Genomic DNA, 13,948 nt, shown 5'->3' on the forward strand with positions numbered 1-13,948 from the left:
TTGCTATATACATTATCATATGCCCAAGTAGAAATAACTGTTCATAACCATTCATATGCATATACATATACGTATACCTTTACAATCTATCCAGAGTCAACGGTACACCCAACTTCCGAGAGGAGATACTGTGTTATATATTAAGTGACTGTGGCTAGATGTTGAGCTGACTTGAGACGGAAGATGAGGATACATAGTCGCACGCGGAGACGGTTTCATGCATTCATCAACATTCATCTGATGTCAATCATCCTACATCATCTTTTCACTTTCTCCAATACAAATCAGCTAGTTACACTATCACCTTTTACTTTGACACTCACTCGACCTGTCCTATACTATCATTCTTATACTGTACATAGATAGCCCAATCATATCCGCCTTTCACCTGACATACGAAATATCTCACAATGGTCGAACCCCATCCCGAGAACGATGACGATAACGATGATGGCACCGAATCCGAGATTGAGACCCAGACTGAATCGGACGAAGAAGCTGGGGTCGAGACTCATCGGTACCTTCCTCGACCACTCACTCTCGACGAGCTGTTCACATCGTGGGAATACCAAGTCTACCATTGGAAGATACAGCAGGATACGAAAGATATGAACTCGGATAGGAGGATTGTGCCGTTTGATGCTCAGTGGGTTTTGTTTTGTTTCTCCTCACCCTCACCAAATTATGGAAACCGCGTCAATCGTCCGTTGAATAGTAGGACTGATGGTAGCTGATGCTTGCATATTGTATCACATAGTAACGAAGAACCCCTCCCACTGTACGTCACCTTCAGCCTGCATCAGCCCTAATAGCTGATCTATATACTCTCACAAGCTACGGTTACCCTCACCTTTACCCCCTCATTCGGATAGACTACTACACCCAGTCGACCTATCAGCTCAACCACTCCTACGTCTCGCGAGCTACGAAGATACTGCTAATTCGAGATTTGCTGGATATACCTCTTGATAAGTCCATGGGACTATCTGCGGCAGGTGGGGAGCAGAGTCTGTCGGAGTTATGGGGTATCGCGCAGCAGAAGAAGAACTTGTATAAGACGGTGGAGGAGAGGTGGTACCTTGCTAGAGAGATGAAGGATCGGGCTAATATGTGAGTGAACGTGTTCCCGTTCTTGGTCTGACGGTAAAAAGATACGTTAGCTGAAGAAATAATTTCAACACAGCCTCTTTCACTCTCGAAAGATACGAGAGGCTATCCGTTTGTACTGTCATTCATGGTTCACCCTCTGGCGTACCATATCGATGCGTTCCATAAGAAAGATCCTCAGAGGTATATGATTGCCAGCACGTGAGTCTACCTCGTTCAACGTTGAATTGCAGGTTCAGAGCTGCTCATGCTGATTGACTCAATGCTGATCTTGTAGAGAAGTCGCATTGTACAGTAACCTTCTAGCATGTATCCTACGAATCGTACAGGAGGACAGAGGTCGAAGTAGTCTACACACATTAATAACAGTATACCACCTCGGCATAGGTTGCTGGACATGTGCTCAGACAGTTTTCTTCTCCACCACTGTCAGAGCTGTGAGGTTGTTCGGTAAGTCCATACCTTACACTACAGTACAGGCTCTTCTTATTAGTCATTCGCTGGGCTTCTGCTTATGAGTTTGTTCTATAGTAAAACGTTTAATCAGACTGCATAATCAGTTGGTCGAACTTCAACGTCAACATCCAAATTTCGATTGCGATTGGAATACCTGGTTACCTACCGAAGAAGCAATGCGATTACCTTTCTACAGAGAGTTCCTCGAGGGGGATATTAGCGATAATGGTTTATGTCGAGACTTGGATTCGAAGAAGGTGAATATTTTTGATGAGAGGTTCCAACCATAATGTTACATGACATGTTGTATCGGAAGTACAGTAATGGTGTCATTTGTAGAATTGAGTCTGTGGTGTAGCTTATTTGTATTCGATCGATGTAGCTTGGCTTTTTGCTTGTACTCAGAACGTAGTGTAATCCCTTTCTATTGAGAATGTTGTTCAGAGGTACATGCATATATCTGTAGTGATTCGTACGACGCAATTTGAGCTGACGTTATTGATATTTCTCGTATGTTATATAATATGCCAGCTACTTTTTGGATCATCTGAGCAGCTGGTTTAGGACCAGCCTTGAGAGTCAGTCACCGTCTCGCTCCTACCTCTAGGCGATACCGCCCACAGCTACCGTTCCTTCTTCAGACAGATCGACAGCTGGCCTGTCTCCACTATATCATGAGAGAACAAAAAAGCTTTTCGACCTCAGAGATTGAGTTGCTGATCTCTCTGTCAACGTTCCTGATGCGATGTCAAGAAGACATGAGGCAAAGAATACACTGGAAGGCCGCACTGTACTTGAATGAAAGCTTAAACGGTCGATGCATCAGAGTGTACTCTATCTCTTCGTATCGACCTTTTCACACTGACATTACCTACTAGATCACCGTTCTGAGCCATACAATACCCAGATACCACTGAATCACAGTCTGAATTATGGCATCTATCGAAGATCGATTTGGCACAAGACCGCTCAGAGTAGATGAGCTCTGGAAATCATGGCCTGTTCTAAAGGTTGATGGAATGTACAGAGTACTTGATGGATCGTTACCCCCCAATGCCAGGTGAGTCGGAAGACTTAGAATCAAGGCTTGTCGAGTCGTGGCGAGTTGCTGACCCCTCAGGCTAGAAATGATCCTGTTGTTCCCGAGTCAGTACATACTATTTCCCCGCTGCATTCAAAACCCCCACACTCATTGCGACTCTACATATAATTTACGGATATAATGACCATGGCTGTTGTCTCCATGCAGTACGACCGTACCCATCATATACCCTACCATCCGAACAGACCATTCCCTCTCGTCCAACACCCAGCTCGTATCACGTATGAAAGTCCGTCGTCTCAAATTACAGATCGTCCGAGACATCCTGAACAGCTTTTACGATCTGTCATCGGTTGAGATCAATGTGGACTATGATGCAGCGTGGGACCTGCTCAGGTCTCCTGGGCGGTCGATGATGGGACTAGTCTGGAGGATGGATCAAGCCAGAGAGGAGAATACCAAGGGTATTGAGTGAGTTAGATTCAATTTACTTATGAGGCGGCGTATGCTTATGCGTGTATGCACTAATAGAGCGGAAGACTACAACAAGCATAGGAAAGCGATATACCATTTTGCTCTAGGTTGGGTCCACCTTATTCCGTACCATGTTGATGCCTTTGAGGCATTATCAGATTTGAGGATGGGATTAGCTAAACTGTCAGTGACTCTGATGGGCATCGAACGATCTGTCTTGCTGATCCTTCTTGGCATGTGCATGAACCAAGGGAGAAAGATCTATTCAGCAACATGAGGATCTGCGCCCAGCGATTGGCTGCCAGTCCGACTATCGGTATACAATCGAAACACAACCTGTGGCGATTGAGCTATACTTCATCATTGATCAATCTCACTTCGTATTTCGCCATGACAGCGCAGGAAGTGTTCGAACATAGTGAGTCGGGTTGTCTTTCATACGATACATCTGCAGAGATGCTGCTAAAACATGCATGGACTTACTGTGCTAGTCACTCGTCTCTATGAGGTATCCGAGGAATTGCGAAAGATACCTGATACCCCGTATGACTACCTCACTGGTCAAACCCTGTTCATCATCAGAAAAATGGAGGATTTTGTCGATGGGAAGCCAAAGGATCTTGAGCTGTGGTTTTTGGATCGCAAGGTGTCTTTGAGAGAGAGAAGAAGGTTGGAAAGTCAGGAGATAAGGAGACTCGAGCTTCGTGAGATGTAACACTGAGGGATGGTGATGAAACGCCACTTTTGGTACAGAATTCCCATCAGTCATCAGTGGCCTATCATTATGTACATTATATGTTGGGATGCGTGTATGGTATCCTCGAACATTCCGGTCATCTCATTATAGTCACGGCCGCAGCTCCATATAGTACAATCCAATCCTCAACTAAGCAAGGGAGGAAATCATCATTCGAGTGTACAAGGCAATCAGGCGTTCTTGCTTGTTGAGCCTATAAGAAAAGCAGACATAAAGCAGACGTTTGAGTGAACAAAACAACTGGTTAAGAGGAGGAACCTGAAGGTCGTTAAGATTGGTGGTGCCTCGAAAGATACAAAAGAGAGTAAAATTAGACACAAAGTAATATAGTTCTCCTGTCGATCTCAGTTTAGTTCAATATCCTCACGCCCTGAACTGGCCTGTGCCACTCTTGTTAGTGGGCTGTCTCATACGTACACGATCGAGAGAACTCGATTCTCCAAAACATCAGATTCAAATATTACAGGCCGAAAGGGCGTGTCCAGACCAAAGACTTTCTCTCGTACCTGTCCAGTAGGCACTATACTGATACATGATAAGCAATCAAGAGAATGTGCCGCTACTCGCTCCATGACATGCATCCTCGCCCCCAGGTCTGACTCTACTAAGACCTGTGGCTGTTCCGTTTGTTCTCATCTTTCTCTAAATTTGGGTCTTGATTGTCCTACCACTCACGTCGTTAGAGATGGTAGATTGAAGCAATATCCTACAGAAGTCAGTCTCCACGGGTGGGATAACGGCAGTCAAGTACGTTGTTGGCCTAGATCCACGGAGAGTGCACACGTAATGAGGAAGAAAAGGGGTGAATGAGGTGACGGGAGATAGGCGAGAGGCGAGACAGGGGAGGAGGGAGACATGGGGCGAAACGAAGGCGAGTCGCATGGGGTCTGTGGAATTGTCTGTTCGATGATTTTACTGAATGATAGGCCGCAACGACGTCAGTAAGTAAAGAGTATGGTGACGCCACAAAACCACAAAAACAACACTCTTGGCCCGATACTATCGCACATGAACCTATTCTTACATACAGTACACTCTGTATAAATTGGAACCCAATTACCAGTCATCACCCAAGACCCATCACGCCGCCTGAGAAGCTATCGTCTGTCCGGCTCCTGCCCCTCCCTCCTCTTCCTCCTCGCTCTCTTCCTCATCCACCTCATCATCCTCATCATCAAACAACCGTCCTTTCGTCTTTCCTGCCCCTCCACCACCAAGCATCAAATCGTCCTTCTCGTCCGATATGTTGGTATCAGATATGAACCTCCCCTTCCAATCTACTTTATCCAAATCATCGAACCGTTCTGGTCTCTCCCTCAACCACTTCATCCTTGGTCCGCTCCGTGCTCTTTCAGACACTTTGAATCCGTATATCCTTGGGACATACACTTTCCCCAAAGCTGGTTTTTGACCACCGAAGGTATTGGGGTTGGTGAGTGTTACGCCGCCTACGGGGGACTCTGAGGGAGATACTCTGGATGAAGATGATGCTTGGGGGTTGGTGTTGGAGGTTGCGAAGAATGGTGCGGAGAGGAGTTCGGGGTATTGTTGGAAGAATAGAGGGGAGAAGGTCGTGCCGAAGAAGGCGCCTATGTAAATTTTGGGTTGAGATTAGCATTTCGTCATTTGAAAGTATTGAGTTGATGGATGTTGTAGGATAAGATGGACGTACCATCTACACTAGCGTATTTGCTACTTGGTGGAGTGTATATATCACCGCAGTTTGGGCAATATAGCTTGACTGTATCTATTCCTGGCATATCTGCTCGTCCACATGGTAAGACCGGTGTTGCGTGACAGAAGACTCGAGGACATGCACCGAAATGACCTGCTTCGTATTTCTCAACCTGCAGCATGTGATGATTATCAGCACTGGACGGACCCATTGTGGGTGATTGTAGAATGTGAAATCGAGGCAGACTCACCATACATGACAGTCCAACTTTAGTCAAGATGAACCGTTGATGTACTAAGCCGTATAGTAATTCTGCTGAGCTTTCCACTATCGACACGTCTGGTATCTTTGACGAGTCTTCCTCTGAGATTGGAAGACATTAGATCAGCTTCTGGTTTTCATCTGTACAAGGAAGCTGAGATAGGAACACATACCCGGTTCAACATCCAATATCATCTCTAATGCTTCTTTGAAGAATGGTACCATCGCTTGTAGGCCTGTTATACAATAGGTTATCAGCTAGATATTCAGCGTCAGGAGATGAGTATAGCTCACCTGTCAAGTTAAAGTCATCTTCTATGAAATCCTCGTGTACATCACAGAAGTAATCGTGTCCTGGTAATGAGGTGTACCAATTCTGAATGAAATCGATATCAGCTTTTTGATCATACACAGCGAACGACTGGACAGCTAACTCACTATCCAGGTCAAAGTTGATGTTGCGGTTGAGCTCGCTTGGGATGACGAGTCTATGAGAGGAGACCATCAGTATGATCCAGAATGTAGCTTGATTGCACTCGAGTAACATACCAAAAGCTTCTTCCTCCTCCAACTCATCTGGGTCTAGTTCGACTGGGGGTGCTGAAGATGCCATGTTGGTGGTGTTCGAGGCGTCAATTCGGGTTGATGTCAGTCAAGCTGAGGTATCTCTTGTATGTATGATGATGGTGTATCTGCCCAAGGTTGGTATCAACAATCAACAATAAATGTCAAGTTGCACTCGTTGATGTTAATCTTTCATCAAACTAACATGGCCGTTGCCGTAAGGTGTTGAATCGTTATCTATCATGCCACTGTTCGGGAATACGGTGATATGAGACCACGTGGTGACATTGGGTCGTTGCGTCATCATGAAGCAGAGAGTAGAAAGAGAGTAGAGATCTGTGCGTGTCACTGTGTTGTATACTACGCGTTGTAGACTTGTGACCATCTACCTGTCTGTCTATCTCTTTCTTTCATTCAGTTTGATATTCTTATCTTCCCTCTTCGTATCGACCTCTCTCCTCAGTAAAAGCAGACACATCAAGTCAATATGGATGAAGAGTACGACGTAAGTGGTCATCCACATCTATCTCCTCTCTCAACCCCGGATCTGGACTATCGCCCATGATCAGATCGCTCAAGTGAAGAAAGGACCTCATTCCCCTTCACTACCATCGTCTCAGCTGAATGAGGATGGGAACTATGCTGACATATTGGCTTACTCACCCCTCACAGGTCATCGTCTTGGTAAGCTTTCAAAGTTTTGAATGGGACTCCAACCAAGTAGCTAATTGACTCGTCATAGGGTACCGGTCTTACCGAATGTATCCTCTCTGGATTACTCTCAGTAGATGGCCAAAAGGTGCTTCACATGGATAGAAACGACTACTACGGTGGTGACAGTGCTTCGCTGAACTTGACTCAGGTGGGTTGGGTTGTCCTTCTCGCCCGGCTGTAATGTACATCCCTATCTTGACCCACTTCACATCCTTTCTTTCGCTGCTCCTCCGCGGACACCACACTAACCCATCCCTTTACCGCAGCTCTACCAGAAATTCCGAAACTCCCCTCCCCCCGAAGCCCTCCAACTCGGACGAGACAGGGACTACGCTGTCGACCTTATTCCTAAATTCATCCTCTCTTCAGGTGAACTCACTCGAATGTTGGTCCACACCGACGTCACTCGATACCTCGAATTCAAGGTCATCGCCGGTTCTTACGTCTACAGAGATGGGAAGATTTCCAAGGTGCCCAGTTCAGAGATGGAGGCTGTCATGTCGCCCTTGATGGGTTTCTTCGAGAAGAGGAGAGCTCAGAAGTTCTTCTCGTACCTGCAATATTGGAAGGAGGACGATCCCGCTACTCATCAAGGTGAGTTGGTTTTACGTTTCTTTAAAGATAGCATCCCTTGCTCATCGATTACTCGCTACTAAGCTGCTGAATGCTTTTAATGACAAAGGTGCTGACAGATTGATCTGACCTAGGCTTCGACGTCAACAAGAGCAGTATGAAGGATCTCTACGCCAAATTCGGGTTGGAAGCGGGAACTCAAGATTTCGTTGGTCATGCTATGGCCTTGTGGCTCGATGATGAGTGAGTATTTCATTTTCCTTTTTGCATTGATCGGCACTAGTCGAGCTGAAATCTCTCGACCCCTATCCCAGCTACATCACCAAACCCGCCCGACAAACCGTCGACCGAATCATCCTCTACACCCAATCAATGGCCCGATACGGTAAATCACCCTACATCTACCCATTGTACGGTCTGGGTGAACTCCCCCAAGCCTTCGCGAGATTATCGGCCATCTATGGAGGTACATACATGTTGGATAAGAAGATCGAGTCTGTCAACGTAGATCCCGACACTGGTTATTTCACTGGCGTCACCTCTGGCGGAGAGACTGTAAAAGCTAAGAAAGTTATTGGTGATCCCTCGTACTTCGGTGCAGGACAGGATATAACTGAAGGAGGTAAACTTAGAGTGGTCGAGACTGGTAAAGTGATCAGGGCGATCTGTATACTCAAACACCCTATACCTGGTACGGATAATGCGGATTCAGCACAGATTATCATTCCTCAGAACCAGGTCGGCAGGAAGAATGGTAAGTTTGCTTAACTGATATACCAGGATCAGCTGCTCCATCAGAGGTCTGTCCATTTAGCTGACTTGCCCTCTCTCATTCAGATATCTACATTGCTGCTGTTTCGTCGGCTCACAACGTCGCAGCTGCAAACGTCTGGATCGCCATTGTGTCTACTATCGTCGAGACTTCCGTACCTGAGAGAGAGATCTTACCTGGATTACAACTATTAGGCAACGTCGTTGATAAGTGAGTGATATTTTCACTCAATCTGATATAAACCGCTATGTTTCCTGATACGAGGGTCCTGCTGACTTTTCTCGTCTCGATCCACCAGATTCATGTCCATTACCCCACTCTACGCCCCAACTTCCCCAGGAACAAACGATAACATCTTCATCACCAAGTCGTACGACGCCACTTCGCACTTTGAGACCGTCGTTGAGGACGTCTCGGACGTCTGGCAACGAGTCAAGGGAGAGAAGTTGGTTTTGAAGAAGAGGGAAACTGAGATTGAAGCGTAGTTGTGCTTCAACAGTATGAAATGTGTGGTTAGTCGGATGCATCAGTATTTGTTTGGTCAGGTTTGATGAGATTAATATGATTTACGTAGTTTGTCTTTTGTAGATTACATGTATGGTTTGGTTCTTTCAAGTTCAGGTTCGTTGACCCTTGGCTGCCTCCAGATTGACACCCGTACATGATGAAATGCGTGCATGTCCGACGACTCCCGAGATATGAGCAGAGCAGTATCGAAGGCAAAAGAGGGGAAGTATTATAGAGTATCCAGCCATCCTTCTAATGCGTTCGAGCTTTGGCACCTGTAACGTCAAAGGAAGACGAATTAGTTCGAATGACCTGATCTACCAATGAGAATAAGGAATGTTTATCACTCACCATCCACATACATGTTCCTCGTTGCTGATGGAAGGGTAGCTACCATCCCGTCCAATTCCTTGGTAAGCTTTACCTGACATCCTAGTCGGGATCTATATCAGAATCATAAGATCAGTCAGAATATCCCATCATTCCTGGAAGAGACCATATTGGTTATAGATAAAAGAAAATTGTGAGCGACAATGGGAGGTGTACTCACGTATCCTCCAATCCAAATGCCAGATCCAACATATCGTTCTCCTCGTCATCCGGCTCGGGGAGCTTGTCGTAGTTCTCTGGATCTATTATGACGTGGCAGGTCGAACATGCTACTGAACCTTCGCACGCGCCTGTAATGACGATAGTGGTCAGAGTCAGACGAGATTCACTTTAAAGACAGCGCGATAATGATAGTGATATTGGTAGGTATGATGGATATCGGCTTGGACAGTACAAAGAAGGACAATGCTCACCCTCCAGATCCACGTCGTACTCATGTGCCAAACTTAGAATATCGTCCCCTTCGTTACCCTCTATCGTCTTGATTTCCTGTCCTTTTGAATCTTTGAATATCAATTTGATCCTGTATCGCAATACGAGTTTCATATTCGTCAGCTGATGTTCCAAGGGAAATAAACCGGGCGAATGATCATTGATGTTAATTGAAAAGATCAGCTCACCCAGTCCCAGGTTCAGGCCTCGTTATCTCCCCATGCTGCCTTGCTACCGATACATCCAGAATATACATAAGCCTAAGTCTCCTCTTGAATGCGACGTAACTTGAACTCACGCAATGTAGTATGCAGACTCCTCTTCTTCAGACTAGATCCCAGTATCGGCTTGATGATACTTGTCCGCACAGGGGCAGGGGTAGATACTGAGATGGGAGATATTCTGGTATGGATGTGTCGGACATTGCGAAGGGGTCGAAGGAGGTTCATCGATGAGCGTGACATTGTTGATGTGTTCGCTTGGACTTGATTATGTTCGAGAGGTGAGCTGATGTGCTGAGATATCTCGGGTCGGTGCAGAGCAGAGCCTAGTTGGATGATATTCAGTATGTGTCGAGAGAAGTACAAGATGACGATGATGACAGCGGTGTTTATGAAGAGAAAAACAAAACATTTCGAGTAATTCTACTCGTAAATCTCAAAAGTGAAATCGAGACGAGTTAATTCGGCAAACCGCACATGTTACAGATCACACGGAGATTGGATGTAATCTCCGCTTAACAGGCTTTGCTTTGCCTGTTCGGTGAGATGCATGTGGTTCTGCCACTCTTCGATCATTCGATGGCTATGTAATTCATCCTAATGGGTTTCTAGGGCCCTCACTGATTCTATCCAAGTTTGCAATGCTCCTATCCAGGATATGAAATAAATGCGACGATCGATATGAAAGGAACGTGAATTCAGTCTCTTTGCAATTTAATATGAGAACGGTAAGCTCAGACTATGGCCCTGCCCTCCCTTTGTTCTGAGTACAGTACTGCTCGCATGACATGGTTCGATCTTTGTGGAGCAGGTAGGACAAGATTGTGTAATTTAAACCCACAGGAAAAAGGAGAGAACTCTACCATCCTTTGCCGAGTGATCACGCAGTTTGTTCAATTGATTGACTAACCAGCCAAGTAAGGGAGGATTCATCATTGCCCCATGTGACGTATCATTGCGACTTATGATTGCCGTTACTCCTTTGACAACCACTCTTGATCTCCATCATTGATAGGAGATGAATACGTCTCCAGATCGTCATTGTGCAATCGCAGTTGACCAACGTCTCCTGCAATACATGACCGATTTGAGCAAAAAAACGTATCAAAAGGCGCTTTCCCATGGGTGACTACAGTAGTCGAACTAACTAACCCCACACCAACATCTTTTCGTTGTTCCCAAGCACTGTAGAGTATAAAGTCATCTCACATACTGCACAAACAATATGCCTTCTCCCCTCGCCCTATTCGGAGTATTATCCACCTTCGTACCCCTGCTAGTTCAGAGTGTACCAATCGACGTGTCCGTCCCATCATGGACGATCGTCCGACCCTATAATTCACCTTCCACCCGCGTCGTAGGTAGTAACAAGCTCACAGGCGATCTTAACGATGGAGATAACAAATATGTATTCTATTACGATGTTTACGAGAAGACTTTCTCGGCTGCAGATGATTTTCATACAGGTAAAGAACCGTACTTTACCCTATCCGTGAGTTGAGTTGCTCCTCGGATCTGCTTCGCCACAATTCTTGTTGCGCACGAAAATATCATGGTGCGGGCACATAACGTGACGGGGTGGTTGTCACTGACTATTTTGAATATACAGTGTGTCCTGGAGAGAAAGGAAGGACCAGACACCCCATCCCAATTCGTTCTTGAGAGACAGTCGAAATGGGTCTCGGGAGCTTTCGGCGGGAATCTCAGATTGAGATGCCCCAAAGAGGAATTCAAATGTCTTAGAGATAAATGTGAGGGCGAATATGCGCTACCTGAGGGAGACGTCAACACTGTGAGTCCTTATTTGACCTGCGCTATCTGATGATGAGTTTCGGACGCCATGGGCTGATGGCGATGTGGACCATGTCCAGGATAATCTCTGAGCACCATCTCATCAGCCATTTCCACAGCTCGCCTTCTGAAGGACACGCCTGACATGGGGAAGTTCTGACCATACATCACTTTTGTAGAGCAGATGTGATGCTTTGATACACCCGTTATGCATGAGTTTCTGTATATACAGTCCTTCTCTGATTTTCGGCATTCATACAACAAGTTCTATGAACTGCTATAACCCAGAAAAGCCCAAGTGGATGAAGAGCCACAGGCTGCAGCGACCGCACGAACGATAAAACGATCTCTCCGTAGCTATGACAGGAATACTTCAGAGGTGCATAGCTCACTCCTTCTTCTCGTGTTCTGCTTTAATCGCGTCGGAGAGAAGGGACGGTTAGACAATACCGGCACTGTACTTCGGTTCAAGCGGGGTCTCTGACCAAGGGGTCTTGTTTCATAGGCCGGTGCCGCTTTGGATGAAGAGCTGAAGCTGATGCCAATCATCTACAACAGTATATCAAGGGGTAGCGCAGGGTGCGATCACCGTCTTGGTAATTGGCCAAGAAGTGAAAGGAGCAGAACTCGATCTTTAGATTCATTAACAATAATGACGTACTCCTTCCCATATAATATGGATGAAAGGAAAGTGCTGATCCCGAATTGACCCCTTCGGACACGAGAGGAGTGGTTGAATGGAATGCAAGCGACTGCAGTCAACGCTAGCAACCCTTTATGCAGGTCGCGAAAGGTATAAAGACCAAACGGAATGATCCGGTACAGTGCATGATCTCTGCTCGTGCTCATGTACAGTTCACGCATTACAGTCACATTGTTTTGTCCATTTTTCTCCGCATACAAATTCAAGTAGTATCGCCTTGAACAGATGTTTCTCAAACCCACCTTACTTGCTCTCCTTCTCTCTGCGACATTGTCACTGGCTGTCGATGGCACTGTGAACGTCTTTTGGCCCAATAGCACCTACTTGCACATGGCTGCAGATCCTTACGAACGGGGTATGGCAGGTTCATGGAAGGTGTTCGCATTCACCAAGGAAGAGACGAGATCGTTCAAATGGTATGGACCTCGGATCGGGGATAAGGACGAAAGGGCATGGAAACAGACTGTAAGTTGTGTCTCTCCTCGTACTGTCACCCCTGTGCTCTTCCTCAGCCCGGCACTGTAGACCAAGAGACTCTTACATCCATCTTGAGGGTGCTACGTTATCAAGCGACTAATTGTCTGACTTATGGGTGGACGTGCAGTGCGACGTCTCGGTAGACAAAGATTTCAACTCTGACAAGATCATCGAGTTTCGTCTTCAAGCGGACGCTGAAGGACTGGGAGATACAACGAAAAGAGAAGATCCCAAACATTCTGGAAAAGTGACAATCAAATGCAAGGATGCGGAATGTAGCCTTCCCGATGGAAGGGAGTGTAAAGATGAGAACGTCATTCCTCATGTGGATCTTGTAAGTCGCGCTCCCAAGTGAATTTCAGGTTATCGGGTTTCTCTGGCTGATCTGTTTTTGTGATCTTCTGGGGTATAAAGACTGTCTGATATACGAACGAGATTTTTTCCGAACAATATCGTACATTTTTCGTTGTGCAGTTATTGCGGTCAATCAAGCTTTGTAAAGGTGATACTGTGGATCTGCTGCCTGTGTCCAATGTGTGAATAGGCATGTATATTACATCTGTTGCAGAGGCATATATGAGCGAGCAAGATTCTCAGATCTGTCCCAATGAATTTCCTCTGCAATTGTTGTAGAAGCGTGATTGGATTGGTAAAGTTTGCACCTCTTGCGCTATCTTCATTTCTTCCTCGTATACAACATCGTTCAGAAAAGCAACGCGGTCCTACGCGGTTTCCTCGCTGGCCGCTGGTACTTCGTAGAAACGCAATTTTTGGAAGAGATTTTGTTGCGCCCCCTTGTGCCTGAAAGGGGTGAAATGATTGTCTCCATCATTTATGGCGCACAAATCATCTCCTTGCGATCCTATCATACGTCTGAAGCCTCAAAAGAGCTGAACCTTTGTCCTTTACCGATCTTATACATCGTTCAGGCGTCAAACACACACTCGAGATCTCCTGGCGTCTCACAATTGCTAGATTGAGTTTGACTCATTTGTCCTTTGATTTCTCAGGAAACTGGATAAAAGACGCTTG

At 45.9% G+C, this 13,948-nt stretch overlaps 7 protein-coding genes across 7 annotated transcripts; 5 read left to right on the forward strand and 2 right to left on the reverse strand.

The window, feature by feature from the left end:
• Window positions 1-410: 410 nt before the first annotated feature.
• I302_107259 (uncharacterized protein) lies at window positions 411-1,853 on the forward strand (the record flags this gene model as incomplete). The annotated part of the gene is made up of 5 exons (XM_019193612.1): window positions 411-646; window positions 758-778; window positions 835-1,110; window positions 1,385-1,557; window positions 1,639-1,853. The coding sequence occupies 5 exons, from the start codon at window positions 411-413 to the stop codon at window positions 1,851-1,853; spliced, it is 921 nt and encodes a 306-aa protein (XP_019045089.1).
• A 642-nt stretch (window positions 1,854-2,495) lies between these two features.
• Window positions 2,496-3,794, forward strand: I302_107260 (uncharacterized protein; the record flags this gene model as incomplete). The annotated part of the gene is made up of 5 exons (XM_019193611.1): window positions 2,496-2,623; window positions 2,813-3,076; window positions 3,137-3,262; window positions 3,331-3,497; window positions 3,571-3,794. The coding sequence occupies 5 exons, from the start codon at window positions 2,496-2,498 to the stop codon at window positions 3,792-3,794; spliced, it is 909 nt and encodes a 302-aa protein (XP_019045088.1).
• Window positions 3,795-4,916: 1,122 nt separating this feature from the next.
• On the reverse strand, window positions 4,917-6,385 carry I302_107261 (uncharacterized protein; the record flags this gene model as incomplete). The annotated part of the gene is made up of 7 exons (XM_019193610.1): window positions 4,917-5,425; window positions 5,509-5,683; window positions 5,762-5,874; window positions 5,946-6,008; window positions 6,067-6,148; window positions 6,211-6,260; window positions 6,322-6,385. 7 exons carry the CDS (start codon window positions 6,383-6,385, stop codon window positions 4,917-4,919), a joined length of 1,056 nt encoding a protein of 351 aa, XP_019045087.1.
• A 438-nt stretch (window positions 6,386-6,823) lies between these two features.
• Window positions 6,824-8,880, forward strand: I302_107262 (uncharacterized protein; the record flags this gene model as incomplete). The annotated part of the gene is made up of 8 exons (XM_019193609.1): window positions 6,824-6,841; window positions 7,009-7,020; window positions 7,079-7,198; window positions 7,317-7,644; window positions 7,758-7,866; window positions 7,938-8,377; window positions 8,461-8,605; window positions 8,694-8,880. 8 exons carry the CDS (start codon window positions 6,824-6,826, stop codon window positions 8,878-8,880), a joined length of 1,359 nt encoding a protein of 452 aa, XP_019045086.1.
• Window positions 8,881-9,154: 274 nt separating this feature from the next.
• On the reverse strand, window positions 9,155-10,188 carry I302_107263 (uncharacterized protein; the record flags this gene model as incomplete). Its single annotated transcript, XM_019193608.1, has 6 exons — window positions 9,155-9,177; window positions 9,254-9,345; window positions 9,453-9,582; window positions 9,706-9,815; window positions 9,913-9,955; window positions 10,023-10,188. The coding sequence occupies 6 exons, from the start codon at window positions 10,186-10,188 to the stop codon at window positions 9,155-9,157; spliced, it is 564 nt and encodes a 187-aa protein (XP_019045085.1).
• A 982-nt stretch (window positions 10,189-11,170) lies between these two features.
• I302_107264 (uncharacterized protein) lies at window positions 11,171-11,828 on the forward strand (the record flags this gene model as incomplete). Its single annotated transcript, XM_019193607.1, has 3 exons — window positions 11,171-11,437; window positions 11,555-11,737; window positions 11,817-11,828. The coding sequence occupies 3 exons, from the start codon at window positions 11,171-11,173 to the stop codon at window positions 11,826-11,828; spliced, it is 462 nt and encodes a 153-aa protein (XP_019045084.1).
• A 941-nt stretch (window positions 11,829-12,769) lies between these two features.
• On the forward strand, window positions 12,770-13,271 carry I302_107265 (uncharacterized protein; the record flags this gene model as incomplete). The annotated part of the gene is made up of 2 exons (XM_019193606.2): window positions 12,770-12,904; window positions 13,044-13,271. The coding sequence occupies 2 exons, from the start codon at window positions 12,770-12,772 to the stop codon at window positions 13,269-13,271; spliced, it is 363 nt and encodes a 120-aa protein (XP_019045083.2).
• Window positions 13,272-13,948: the final 677 nt, after the last annotated feature.

The sequence above is a fragment of the Kwoniella bestiolae genome, chromosome 6, assembly GCF_000512585.2.
Source record: "Kwoniella bestiolae CBS 10118 chromosome 6, complete sequence".
Classification (NCBI taxonomy): Eukaryota; Fungi; Basidiomycota; class Tremellomycetes; order Tremellales; family Cryptococcaceae; genus Kwoniella; species Kwoniella bestiolae.